The 13,363-nt window shown below is 39.2% G+C and overlaps 1 protein-coding gene across 1 annotated transcript in view; it reads right to left on the bottom strand.

The window, feature by feature from the left end:
• The window catches only part of LOC124131185, a 32,266-nt gene extending 20,965 nt beyond the window's left edge, over positions 1–11,301 (bottom strand). The window contains exons 1-3 of the mRNA XM_048395448.1: positions 11,063–11,301; positions 3,487–3,572; positions 1,609–1,806 (exon numbers count right to left, since the gene is read on the bottom strand). Coding sequence (XP_048251405.1) covers positions 1,609–1,806; positions 3,487–3,544 — 256 coding nt within the window. The 5' untranslated portion in view covers positions 3,545–3,572; positions 11,063–11,301. The remainder of the gene's footprint in view (positions 1–1,608; positions 1,807–3,486; positions 3,573–11,062) is intronic.
• Positions 11,302–13,363: the final 2,062 nt, after the last annotated feature.

Below are 13,363 nucleotides of genomic sequence, written 5' to 3'. Positions count from 1 at the left end.
TCAAGATCGAAATTCACGTATGTTGTCTACTGAGATAGTATGGATGCATGTACACAGATACATACGCACGCACAATCACAAGACTGCACACACACTGAGGCATGCAAATATACATACACACATACAGGCACACACGCATACATACATGCACAAAGATATACACACCGTGGCATGGGTACAGAGATAAAAATGCCTTTGTCACATTGTCTGTTACAGAGGCAGAGGTTCAGAGATAACAATGCCTTTGTCACATTGCCTGTTCACGTGGACAGAGGTTCAGGAGATAACAATGCCTTTGTCACATTGTCTGTTCACGTGGACAGAGGTTCAGGAGATAGCAATGCCTTTGTCACATTGCCTGTTCACGTGGACAGAGGTTCAGGAGATAACAATGCCTTTGTCATATTGTTTGTTTACAGAGGCAGAGGTACAGAGATAACAATGCCTTTGTCACATTGTCTGTTTACAGAGGCAGAGGTACAGAGATGAGAATGCCTTTGTCACATTGTTTGTTTACAGAGGCAGAGGTACAGAGATAACAATGCCTTTGTCACATTGTCTGTTTACAGAGGCAGAGGTACAGAGATAACAATGCCTTTGTCACATTGCTTGTTCACGTGGACAGAGGTTCAGAGATAACAATGCCTTTGTCACATTGCCTGTTCACGTGGACAGAGGTTCAGGAGATAACAATGCCTTTGTCACATTGTTTGTTTACAGAGGCAGAGGTTCAGAGATAACAATGCCTTTGTCACATTGTCTGTTTACAGAGGCAGAGGTACAGAGATAACAATGCCTTTGTCATATTGTTTGTTTACAGAGGCAGAGGTACAGAGATAGCAATACCTTTGTCACATTGTCTGTTTACAGAGGCAGAGGTACAGAGATAACAATGCCTTTGTCACATTGTCTGTTTACAGAGGCAGAGGTACAGAGATAACAATGCCTTTGTCACATTGTCTGTTTACAGAGGCAGAGGTACAGAGATAACAATGCCTTTGTCACATTGTCTGTTTACAGAGGCAGAGGTACAGAGATAACAATGCCTTTGTCATATTGTCTGTTTACAGAGGCAGAGGTACAGAGATAGCAATGCCTTTGTCACATTGTCTGTTTACAGAGGCAGAGGTACAGAGATAACAATGCCTTTGTCACATTGTCTGTTTACAGAAGCAGAGGTACAGAGATAACAATGCCTTTGTCACATTGTCTGTTTACAGAGGCAGAGGTACAGAGCTGGTAATGCTGTTCAGAGTCTGACCTCTTTGAACACACAGTAGAACATATCGCGAACAGATATTTATCACATCTCCAGTTCTCAATGGGCCATGAATACAGAGCGTATAGACATATGCCTTTCATACTTAAATATTGTGCATAACGTCGCCCCGGTCTGTAAACAAATCTATGGAATCCTAGAAGAGATATTGTCGCGTTGCCTCCCGACGACGTTTTGAAAAGTCATATTGTCGCCCTTTGAATAATATTTGGTACTGTTACCAATCGGCGACAATACAATAATAATGCAAATCCAGCCACAATGAAAATGAATAATCTTATCTATGGAGGAACATAGGTCTGAATCATGGGAGATAACTCTCGTCCTACCTGAAATAAACAGATCCCTGATGCGGTCCGTCCACCTGGGTTGTATGGGGAGATCACTCTTGCCGTCTAACATGTACATGGTCTTCATCCGGTGGTAGAGGAAGCTGACTGGGTTCAGACTCCAGGCGCGGAATACAACCGTCAACAGCCACCAGATGACACCAAGAAGGTACAACCATATCTCCACCAATCGGATGTCTAGGAAATAATTCAAATAGTAGTTAGAAACATAGGTATTCAAAACATCAGCATACGTGTCACAAATTTAGTTACATTTAAGATAAAAATAAATTGTAATATTATTTTTTATCTGTAACAAATGTTATATTTGGGATAACACAGGACCTATTCTCGTACTTTTTTTGGTTGAGTCCAAGTGAGACAAGTGGTGGTCAAGGTCACGTACTTTGTGTACCCCTCAGACAAGTGTAAATTCGTACTTTTGGGGGGTTGAGTCCCGCCCGGTATTCGAACCCACATTGCCATAGTGAGGCACCTAATCGCCAGCACACAAAGTCAGCGGTCTTATTTTTTATCAAATTGATATTGATAACTTTGTCGAACTGCTAGCTCAATTTGTATTACGGATAAAATGCACCCTAATATTTGTTTGTTTGTTGTTGTTTAACGTCTCACTTAGCAATATTCCAGCTATATGACGACGGACTGTAGAAAATCATGTCCAGTGATTGATATCATGAGCATCGTTCTACGCAACTTGGATACGATGACATGCATCAACCAAGTCAGCGAGTTTGACTACCGGATCCCGTTAGTCGCCTTTTAAGGCAAACATGGGTTGCTGAAGACACAGGCACACTGTTTGAGCACGATATACAACGTCTGGTTTGGAAATGGGCTCCAGTCTATGGAAAGTAGCATCCCTTTAACAAATGTATTGCGTGTTTATTGCATATTATTTGTCATATGAGAAAATTACACGGGGCCAAGGTGATGATGAGTAATCGTTGGAAAGATGTAAACGAGCCTTTTAAAGTAACTTTATCTTTGTCTCACATATGTATAGTGACATGCGTACATACAAACTATTTGAATAATTATGAATATATTTTTTAACATTCCTCACTGTAAATTATTACACTAAACATGTTTGTGCTATTCAGTAAATCATAAGAGGGAGTCAGGCTCTATCCTAGACTGGCGTCTAGCTCTATCCCAGCTATTTCCCCATACTACATTTCGCTGCAGGTGAAACGTTGATCCATTTCCGTGTAGCGAGGTCTGCCTGTCGAGAGGGTCGGGTACAGGTCTATAGCATATCGCTATGCGGAAAACGTTGATCAGGTTTCCATGCAGCGGGATATTAGCACTTTTGGACAGTGTGAATAATTGAGGTGTCAGGAATAAACATATAACCATTATGGCGGTTACTTTCATAGAGAAGTATGGTTCGTGGTTAAAACAACCCACACTCACAATGTTGATCTACTTCATTTTTAAAAAACATTACAAAAACGTAACTATTACTTTTAATTAAAACATATTAATAACTTTACCACTGTACAAATGTCAGTGTCAACAGTATTATGCATACCACTATGATGGGGTCAAATTATGCCCCTTGTTCCCTTGAAATCAAAAACAAAAGTTTCAGGAAGTTTTGTTTTCAGAATGTTTGTTTTCTACTTTTATATTAGATAAATATTTAAACTGAAATGTTCCATATTCACATTCCTGATTCTGAAGGTACCACGTGCCAAATACAATTTGTTTTATCTTCTGAGTTACACATGTGTGTTTTATGACAGTATGGGTACTTGCATCAATTGGTAGGTACACTACAAAATTTCTTTTCTTACCCTCTATCCACCAGACCACGGAGGCGGTGAGTAAAGAAGAGGTTAAGAGAATAATTACCTGAGATACTTTCATTGGCGAGGATGACGCGTCTGCTTGTACCACGTGACTTGGCCATTTTGACGTACTGTCAGTTTAACACCATCCTGAAAGTGAATGGAATAGATAGAAACCAACACCCCGTCGAAATCGATCGGGCGCAAAAATATGATCGCGATCGTGGAGACAATTGCTTGTTGCGACGAGGTTCCAGGTTGATTGTTTGTTTGACGCCACACTCAGCAATATTGAAGCTATATGACGGAGGTCTGTAAATAATCGAGTCTGGGCTAGACAATCCACTGATTGACATCATGCGCTTCGATCCACGCAATTGGGAAACGATGACATACATGAAACAAATCAGCGAGCCTGACCACCCGATCCCGTTAGTCGCCTCTTACGACAACCATAGTCACCTTTTACGGCAAGCATGTGTTGCTGAAGACCTGTTCTAACCCGGATCTCCACGGGTGGTTCCAGGTTGAGGGCCCGCCTCCTTTTAAGTTGTAATGCTTATGTATATTACATTTTAATGTCCCTCGAGTTTTAGTTAGCTGTAGGGTGACAACTAATAAACCACGTGGGCGTTTGTTGCATATAAAACACCTTCTTAAAGTGCAAACACTGCACCTTATCATGATTCTTACTACTCACGTTAGTTAATGCTAATACGTGAAACCGGAATAAATATTGTTTGTTGCCATGGCACTGACAATCGTAACCACAATATAATTTTCCGACCAAACTAAACGTATCTCCAATTACAGTAGCAGTTGTCGGGACCCTGATTTTGCAATAGCGTAATTGATATGGGCTAAGATGCTTGCCAAACTTCAATCAATAAGCATCAATAAGCAAGATTGTGCATGCGAACACCCATGTATACTCTCTTTCCAGGTGGACATCATACGCGGGAAACGATAATGAATTAGGCCCATCTGTCAAGCGTTGACGCAAACAGACCACCCTCAACACATTTGCTAATTAACGTAATACATTTGCCTGGTTTGTTTGAGCGACAATGTATGTAAGCATGGAAACGAAAAGCGAGTCTGTTCACGTATTCTTCATAGGAACGTGTGAAAAATGAGTTGAAATTGTATTTGTAAATTTAAGCTAGTTACACATGATGTGAAATCATAAGTGATTCCGAACTAATATTTATATTATTATTATTGAAAAACTATATCTGTAAAGCACGAAAATGTCATTGTAGTAAAGCAAGACAATGTCATTGTAGTAAAGAAAGACAATGTCATTGTAGTAAAGCAAGACAATGTCATTGTGGTAAAGAAAGACAATGTCATTGTCGTTCAGAAAGACAATGTCATTGTGGTAAAGAAAGACAATGTCATTGTAGTAAAGCAAGACAATGTCATTGTGGTAAAGAAAGACAATGTCATTGTCGTAAAGAAAGACAATGTCATTGTAGTAAAGAAAGACAATGTCTTTGTAGTAAAGTAAGAAAATTCCATTGAAGTAAAGAAAGAAAATGTCATTGTAGTAAAGCAAGACAATGTCATCGTAGTAAAGCAAGACAATGTCATTGTAGTAAAGCAATAAAATGTCATTGTAGTAAAGCAATAAAATGTCATTGTAGTAAAGCAAGACAATGTCATCGTAGTAAAGTAAGAAAATGTCATTGTAGTAAAGTAAGAAAATGGCATTGTAGCAAAGCAAGAAAATATCATTGTAGTAAAGCAAGACAATGACATCGTAGTAAAGCAAGACAGTGTCATTGTAGTAAAGCAAGAAAATATCATTGTAGTAAAGCAAGAAAATGTCATTGTAGTAAAGCAAGAAAATGTCATTGTAGTAAAGCAAGAAAATGTCATTGTAGTAAAGCAAGAAAATGTCATTGTAGTAAAGCATGAAAATGCCTTTGTAGTAAAGCTAGACAATGTCATCGTAGTAAAGCAAGAAAATGCCTTTGTACTAAAGCAAGAAAATGTCATTGTTTTCAAGCAAGAAGATTCGTTGTTTTAAAGCAAGAAAATGTCATTAGAGTACAGTAATGCACTGCAGAAAAAATACAAGCACCTACCTACCCGCCAGCAATCTAGATGTGTTTTAACATAATCACTGTGTAGCTATATACGTGGAAGATTAGATAATCATCAAAACAAAAGGATGGACACGGCCCTAATTGCTAACACATGTATACCATGCGGTGATGGGTCAAACACCTGGGTCATTAACACACCCACCCACCCAACAATGTAATATGATCAACATTATTAACCCCGCGTGAAGGTACTAAGGTGTTAACGTCGCCATGTGGCCGCCCCCGCCTCATAATACGTGTGACGTACATTGGGGACGTGTCATAAAACGTTACGTCATTAATTGCCGCGATGCCCTCTGTTGTTTTTATTCTTTGTTATCGTTAAACTCTATTTGCACTTTGTACGTGCAGTGTCTATCACACTATTGTCTGATCGTAATTGCATTTACACGGATTACACTACTGATGTGGGTTAATTATGATGACAAAGTATTGATTGAGCTAGGTGAGATAGTTAACCGAGGTTTTGATTATCCAAATGAAGACACCACAGCTTCTGCGGACAACATTGCCATTGACAATGATGCACAAAGATCTTATTTCGAATGAAACTCTAGACAGTTCACCCAACCTTTCTCAAAACATATAAAACAGTGTTACATTAATAAACTTTGGAAGCGTATTAGTGCAACATTCTTAAAACTAGTATTATCTACGTAGATGATACTTTCATTTACGTAGATGATACTTACATTTACGTAGATGTTACTAACATTTACGTAGATGATACTAACATTTACGTAGACTATACTAACATTGACGTAGATGATACTAACATTTACGTAGATGATACTAACATTTACGTAGATGATACTTACATTTACGTAGATGATACTAATATTTACGTAGATGATACTTACATTTACGTAGATGATACTTACATTTGCGTAGATGATACTAACATTTACGTAGATGATACTAACATTTACGTAGATGATACTTACATTTACGTAGATGATACTAACATTTACGTAGATGATACTTACATTTACGTAGATGATACTAACATTTACGTAGATGATACTTACATTAACGTAGATGATACTTACATTTACGTAGATGATACTTACTTTTACGTAGATGACACTAACATTTACGTAGATGATACCTACATTTACGTAGATGACACTAACATTTACGTAGATGATACTTACATTAACGTAGATGATACTTACATTTACGTAGATGATACTTACATTTACGTAGATGATACTTTCATGATACTGCTCACATCTACGTACAAGGTACTTTCATCCAGGTAACAATATTTTCTCGAGTAATCGACACTAGTTCCGGGTCAGTTATATTTAACCACTGACTTAATTAAAATTGACCGACTGGCTTGACTTTCCACCTTGACATGTCGTTATTGGGGTATTATCTAATCATTGCATAAAGTAAATCTTCATTCTAGTGTGTCGAAGTAACTGGAGAATGACACATAACCTCTAACAACCCTAATAAAGAGAGAAGAGCACAAACTATTCTCCAAACTACAAACAAATAAACAGCTATAGGTCATTATTCCAAATTTTAGCGAAATTATGTATCAACCATGAAATTGTTAAAGCCTGGGAAATATGTTTCTCCTCATGATTTCTCCATAACGGAGATAAGGTTTGAGAGGTAAAACGTGAATATGAAGGGTTTAGATTCATTCAAACTATAAACCTATATCAAACCAATACCCGTCATCATCCTATAAAGCAATGAAGGTACACTTATGCAATTTGTGTTTTTCTTTAAGCGCTGATAGTTTGACACGTTGAAATGATCTCAGTATGTTGTGAAAATACAGAAAAGGCCAAATGAAAATACACAACCAACATGCTCACAAACATTTAATTAAATTAACAGTAATTAAGTAACCACCTTTATTAAAGATATAAATGGTTGTATCCTACTAGGATCGCAACTGCACAAGACAATATCACTGCCTAAGTAACGATGATATCGTAGATGAAAGTATCTTTTACGTAGATCAAAGTATCATCTACGTAGATAATGATCTCAGTATGTTGTGAAAATACAGAAAAGGGCCAAATGAAAATACACAACCAACATGCTCCCAAACATTTAATTAAATTAACAGTAATTAAGTAATCACCTTTATTTAAGATATAAATGGTTGTATCCTACTAGGATCGCAACTGCACAAGACAATATCACTGCCTAAGTAACGATGATATCGTAGATGAAAGTATCTTTTACGTAGATCAAAGTATCATCTACGTAGATAATGATCTCAGTATGTTGTGAAAATACAGAAAAGGGCCAAATGAAAATACACAACCAACATGCTCCCAAACATTTAATTAAATTGACAGTAATTAAGTAATCACCTTTATTAAAAATATAAATGGTTGTATCCTACTAGGATCGCAACTGCACAAGACAATATCACTGCCTAAGTAACGATGATATCGGAGATGAAAGTATCTTTTACGTAGATCAAAGTATCATCTACGTAGATATCATCTGCGTAGATAATAAAAAGAATGGACTATGGCATTAATATGCTTCCATTACAAACTGCCGATCAAATGAGTGAGTGAGTGAGTTTTGATTTTACGCCGCTTGTAGCAATATTCACAGCGGGGGGCACCAGAAATGGGCTTCACACATTGTACCCATGTCGGGAAGCCAACCCGGGTCTTCGGCGTGACGAGCGAACGCTTTAACCACTAGGCTACCCGACAGCCCACTGCCAATCAAAAGAAAGTAAATTTGAATTTGACTCAAACTTTGCAAATGTTATCAGAACATTACTAGGCTGACCTGTTGTGAGATACTTATTCATATGATGCGTGTAATATCACTAATGATACCTGTATCAAACCATCGAATAACCATTTCTCATTTGTTTCATTTTTAACCACAATCAAAAATGGGAGTATACTTTCTTTTGCCGGGCAGTTTACGTACTTCGTGACACCCTGTCTGGAATCTTGCCAATTTGACGTAAAATAGATTAAAACCATTCCGTTCACTCGTTTAAAGATACAATGGTGAGGTGAGGTGAAATTGGGTTTAACGTCGCGTCCAAGATTATTGTACTTATATAGCGACGTGCATGCACGTGTGTGTTTGGCTGCTTGTACTAGTCGGACTTATGCCGATTTATAGTGCTACCTCACTGAGATACCATGACGCAGTTTAACATGAATATCCCACTCAGACACAGTATACTGACTCCGAGCCGACCAGTCCTTGTTTTAGCCCCTTAATGCCGAGCACCAGACAGGGTAACAACAAGTACCATATTTTAACGTCTTTTGGTATGACGCGGCCGGGGATCGAACCCCGGACCTTCCTCCCTCCGGGCGGACGCTCTACCACAAGACCACGGAGGCGGTCAAAGATACAATGGACCCTGATAGAATAACATGGGGGTATAATAATACCATTTATTACCCTTGGGGTTAGAAAAAAACGCGCTAATATAATTCGTATGTGAACTGGTGCAAATACCACTTTAGGCGCACGAGTGTATTTTTTACGTCATCCTTGCATTGTTAACGTTATTCGAATCTTCTTGTGTCATAAGGGTGAAATAACGTCACACAAGAAACGACGTCATAGCTGAAATTGTTGACGTCACTCGAAAACTGTTTTTTTAAGACGGCGGTCGTGATTAGTGCATTTTACAAAAGGGGGGATCAAAGGAATTGAGAAAAAATGGGTATTAAAGAAAGTATTACACTCGCATGTGTGTCATACTGATTTTACAACCTCGTGTAAGATTTCATGTATTTCCCTTGCAAATATTTCGGGAAAGACTTCTGACTCGCGCTTCGTAAAATCATTATGACACACATGCTTGTATAATAATCTCTACATAGGATCTGCATGGGCTAAAGTGTTACAAGAAATGTTTGGGAAGAGAAGTGAGGTAAATATATTCTATGCAAGTTTTGAAATTAGTAAAAATACACACATGTTGAAATTTAGTCTAAAAAGTGCCATAATGTTTATAGTTATTACCACAGCACTATTTCCAGCTGTCGTGGGGGCGGTCGGGTAGCCTGGTGGATAAAGCGTTCGCTCGTCACGCCGAAGACCCGGGTTCGATTCCCGACATGGGTACAATGTGTGAAGCCCATTTCTGGTGTCCCCCGCCGTGATATTGCAGGAATATTGCTAAAAGCGGCGTAAAACCATACTCACTCACTCACTCCAGCTGTCGTGAAAAATACACATTCATAACTGCGATACAAAAATAATATTGTGATTGGTCTTAGTAAATGCAATTAGATAAATATGTTGTTATTGTGCTGGATTAGATTGTGCAAAATCTGCATGGCATATTAAATGATAAACGGATTGTTTACAATTTCTGAGTGTGTGCCTTGAGCCAATATTGGCGAAATTGTTAAATTTCTTTATGTAATTAAAAAAGTTAATTCTACTATAGTTATAGAAAACTTCAGCCGATTTGAAAATCTACCACGAAATCACTTAGGGGTATATTTATACTTGTTTGTCTACTTGCTTTATATTGTAAATATTATATAGTATATACTGATTGACCTTATACTTTTTATCTTGTTTCCAAATGTCTTTTTATATGTTTTGATTTTGGTAGTTTGGGTGACTTAAAGAAAGTAGGTTTTATTCTATCTACCAATTCCATTCCATTCCATTGATATCTCCAGCTGCCAAAACCTGCAATATTTTCTTACCCAAGATGAATCACCTTTGTGAAAAACGTTTTACAACCATTCATATTTTGTATATATATATTTATATTTTGTATGTGTGTGAAAGGGTAAACATGCTTTTACAATTGATTTATAGTCTCTCATAACTCACGTATGAAGTGGTTCGTTACTCTATATCCTATACTAAGATATTCTGAAAGAGTTTATTCACCATATATTATATTAGTTACGAGGTGGGGCTCAAATAAATTATATGTCTCTCTTCGTTCGCTCGTCACGCCGATGACCCCACATGGGTACAATGTGTGAAGCCCTTTTCTTGTGTCCCTGAATGTGAAATTGCTGGGATATTGCTAAAAGCAATACTCACTCACTAACTCAAGCTGCCTGCCTCTGTGTGTGTGTGTGTGTGTGTGTGTGTGTGTGTGTGTGTGTGTGTGTGTGTACGTGAGCGTAGGTGTGTGGCTGCTCTTACTAGTCCAGATTTAGAGTGCTAGTCCACTGAGATCAAATGCCACAGTTTAACATGAATACCCTTAACACAGTATACTGACTCCGAGCCGATCAGGAAGGGTAACAACAAGTACCATCTTTTAACGTCTTTAGGTATGACGCGGCCGGGGATCGAACCCTCGACTTTCCGCTTTCCAGGCAGACGCTCTACCACTAGACCACGGAGGCGAGAGAGACAGATAGACTCGCAGACAGACAGACAGACAGACAGAGAAAATACGAAATGACACGGAATCTATACAAGTATATTATGCGATCATATTCATGTTGGATTTATTTCACCACCATACATAGGATTGACTGAAAGTGAATCAAAGGAAGTGAATCAAAGGGACGTTAAACTCAAATAACTTACCCACCTTAAACGTCGGCGTGTTCTGTCATATCATAAAACAAAGTAATATCCACTGACATTTCCAGATTATCGTCATATGAATTCACTTGACAACGTTCAACCGCCGACTCTGTCCCCGATTGTCAAATCACGTCGCCCAGTCAGCGCACCTTGATGTCGAGGGGTGTATGAACACTGCCATTGTGTCTTTTATCATGTAGACCCGCATTGTCAAATCATCAGGCACAGAGTTGTGTTGGCTTCAGTTTACAATCGACCCATCAATACCCATCAAGCATAGCATCGCTATAACGATGAGGCTGTGTTCGATTAGATGAACTGGTCATGTAGATCAGGCAACATCACGGCCTTCTGTAAGTTGTAGTCTATTGAATTGCGAGCTGTATTTTATATCGATGTATGACTGAACCACATTATGGTTATTGCAATATGCTAATGATTACAAGGTACTGATTTGGTTGAGGCGAACAGATTGTTAACCGAGGTCAGAATCATCTAAATGAAGACAGCGCACTACCACGCCCGATGTGTTTTGATTCGTTGCCATGGAAATGAGAAAGTATCTGTGGTATCACCTGAGATACAACACTTGTGTGATGGGAACAGTGACAGCTGTTCGGTGCCGTGACACATATGCGACATTGTTGTTGTTATTACAGCTGAATGACATATTTGACAAATAGACAGCATGGGAGGGTGCCACCCCCTTTTGGTATGGGGGATGCCTAACCACGAGTAGTATTCCGGATGCCACAGTGCAGTACCTTTGTTGCCACGTTTAATGGAACGCTGAGGCCAATATTTTAATGTTGAAATTTATTTTTCATCTTTTTAACTTGCAAATAGTGACAAAGCAATACAATATTTAGCCCTGGGATTATTAGCATGCATGGTTATGCGTTCTATGTAGTAGTAGTAGTAGTAGTAGTAGTGGTAGTGGTGGTGGTTGTGGTGGTGGTGGTGGTAATGGTAGTAGTAGCAGCAGCAGCAGCAGCAGTAGTAGTAGTAGTAGTAGTAGTAGTAGTAGTAGTAGTAGTGGTAGTGGTAGTGGTGGTGGTGGTGGTAATGGTAGTAGTAGTAGCAGCAGCAGCAGCAGCAGTAGTAGTAGTAGTAGTAGTAGTGGTAGTGGTAGTGGTAGTGGTAGTGGTGGTGGTGTTGGTAATGGTAGTAGTAGCAGCAGCAGCAGCAGCAGTAGTAGTAATAGTAGTAGTATTAGTAGTTACAGATTAAAACATGCAGCAAAGAGGGTTTTGGTGATCCTAGCACAGTCAGGCTGGTTAGGCTATCATCAGCTCGGGGCCCCTGCCCCCTCTACACGCAGCCCAGACAGCGAATGGGACCCATCCAAGGACGCGCTGCCTAGTCAAACCCACAAATAAATTATTTTATTGGAGTTAAGAAAAAGGACAAGATCAAGTTTGTTGGCGCGGATATGTCGGAGGTTGAATATAGACCTATTCCAAAGAATTACATATTTGAGCATTTTCCATTACGCCCTCTATATATTCTGGGTCGTACCTTGGATGTGCCTCTGTGTCAAAACCACAAGCATGGCGAAGACGGTTATTAAATGATCGAGCCACTCCATCATGTCGCTTCAGATTCAAAATCACACGTTGACGGTTTCAAGTGGGAAGTGACTGGTCCTGAGCAGCAAACAGAAAGCCTTCTGTTTCACTTTTCACGCCAGCCAATGTCACCCAAGCGACGCATCTTTGTTCAAGCAGGACTATTCATAGTTATGTAACAATTCTCTAACTATTACACTGTCTGAATGCTAACAATTGAGCGTTCTGATGTGAATTATGTAAATATCTACCACATATATACACAGTCAGACAGACAGACGGACACATACACACATATCCATCCATCCATGCATGCATTCACACAATTCGTTACTGTTGTTTTACGTATATACTTTTTATGGTATAGAAACAGATAACACATGCGACCCCTATAGTGGCTATGAGGGGTTATTGCTATACCGCGTAAAAACGATAACACGAGCCGAGAAAGCGAGATACGTGTTATGTTGTATTACCGCTTTCTCGTCTCGCTTTATCGCTTTCTCGTCTCGCTTTATCGCTTTCTCGCCTCGTGTTATCGCTTTCTCGTCTCGCTTTATCGCTTTCTCGTCTCGTCTTATCGCTTTCTCGTCTCGTGTTATCGCTTTCTCGCCTCGAGTTATCGCTTTCTCGCCTCGAGGTATCGCTTTCTCGCCTCGTGTTATCGCTTTCTCGTCTCGCTTTATCGCTTTCTCGTCTCGTGTCATCGCTTTCTCGCCTCGTGTCATCGCTT

Source organism: Haliotis rufescens, unplaced genomic scaffold (assembly GCF_023055435.1).
Source record: "Haliotis rufescens isolate VD_foot unplaced genomic scaffold, xgHalRufe1.0.p SCAF_14, whole genome shotgun sequence".
In the NCBI taxonomy this organism is placed as follows: domain Eukaryota; kingdom Metazoa; phylum Mollusca; class Gastropoda; order Lepetellida; family Haliotidae; genus Haliotis; species Haliotis rufescens.
The sequence above is the reverse complement of the archived record's forward strand: the minus strand, read 5'-3'. Positions and strand labels throughout refer to the sequence as shown.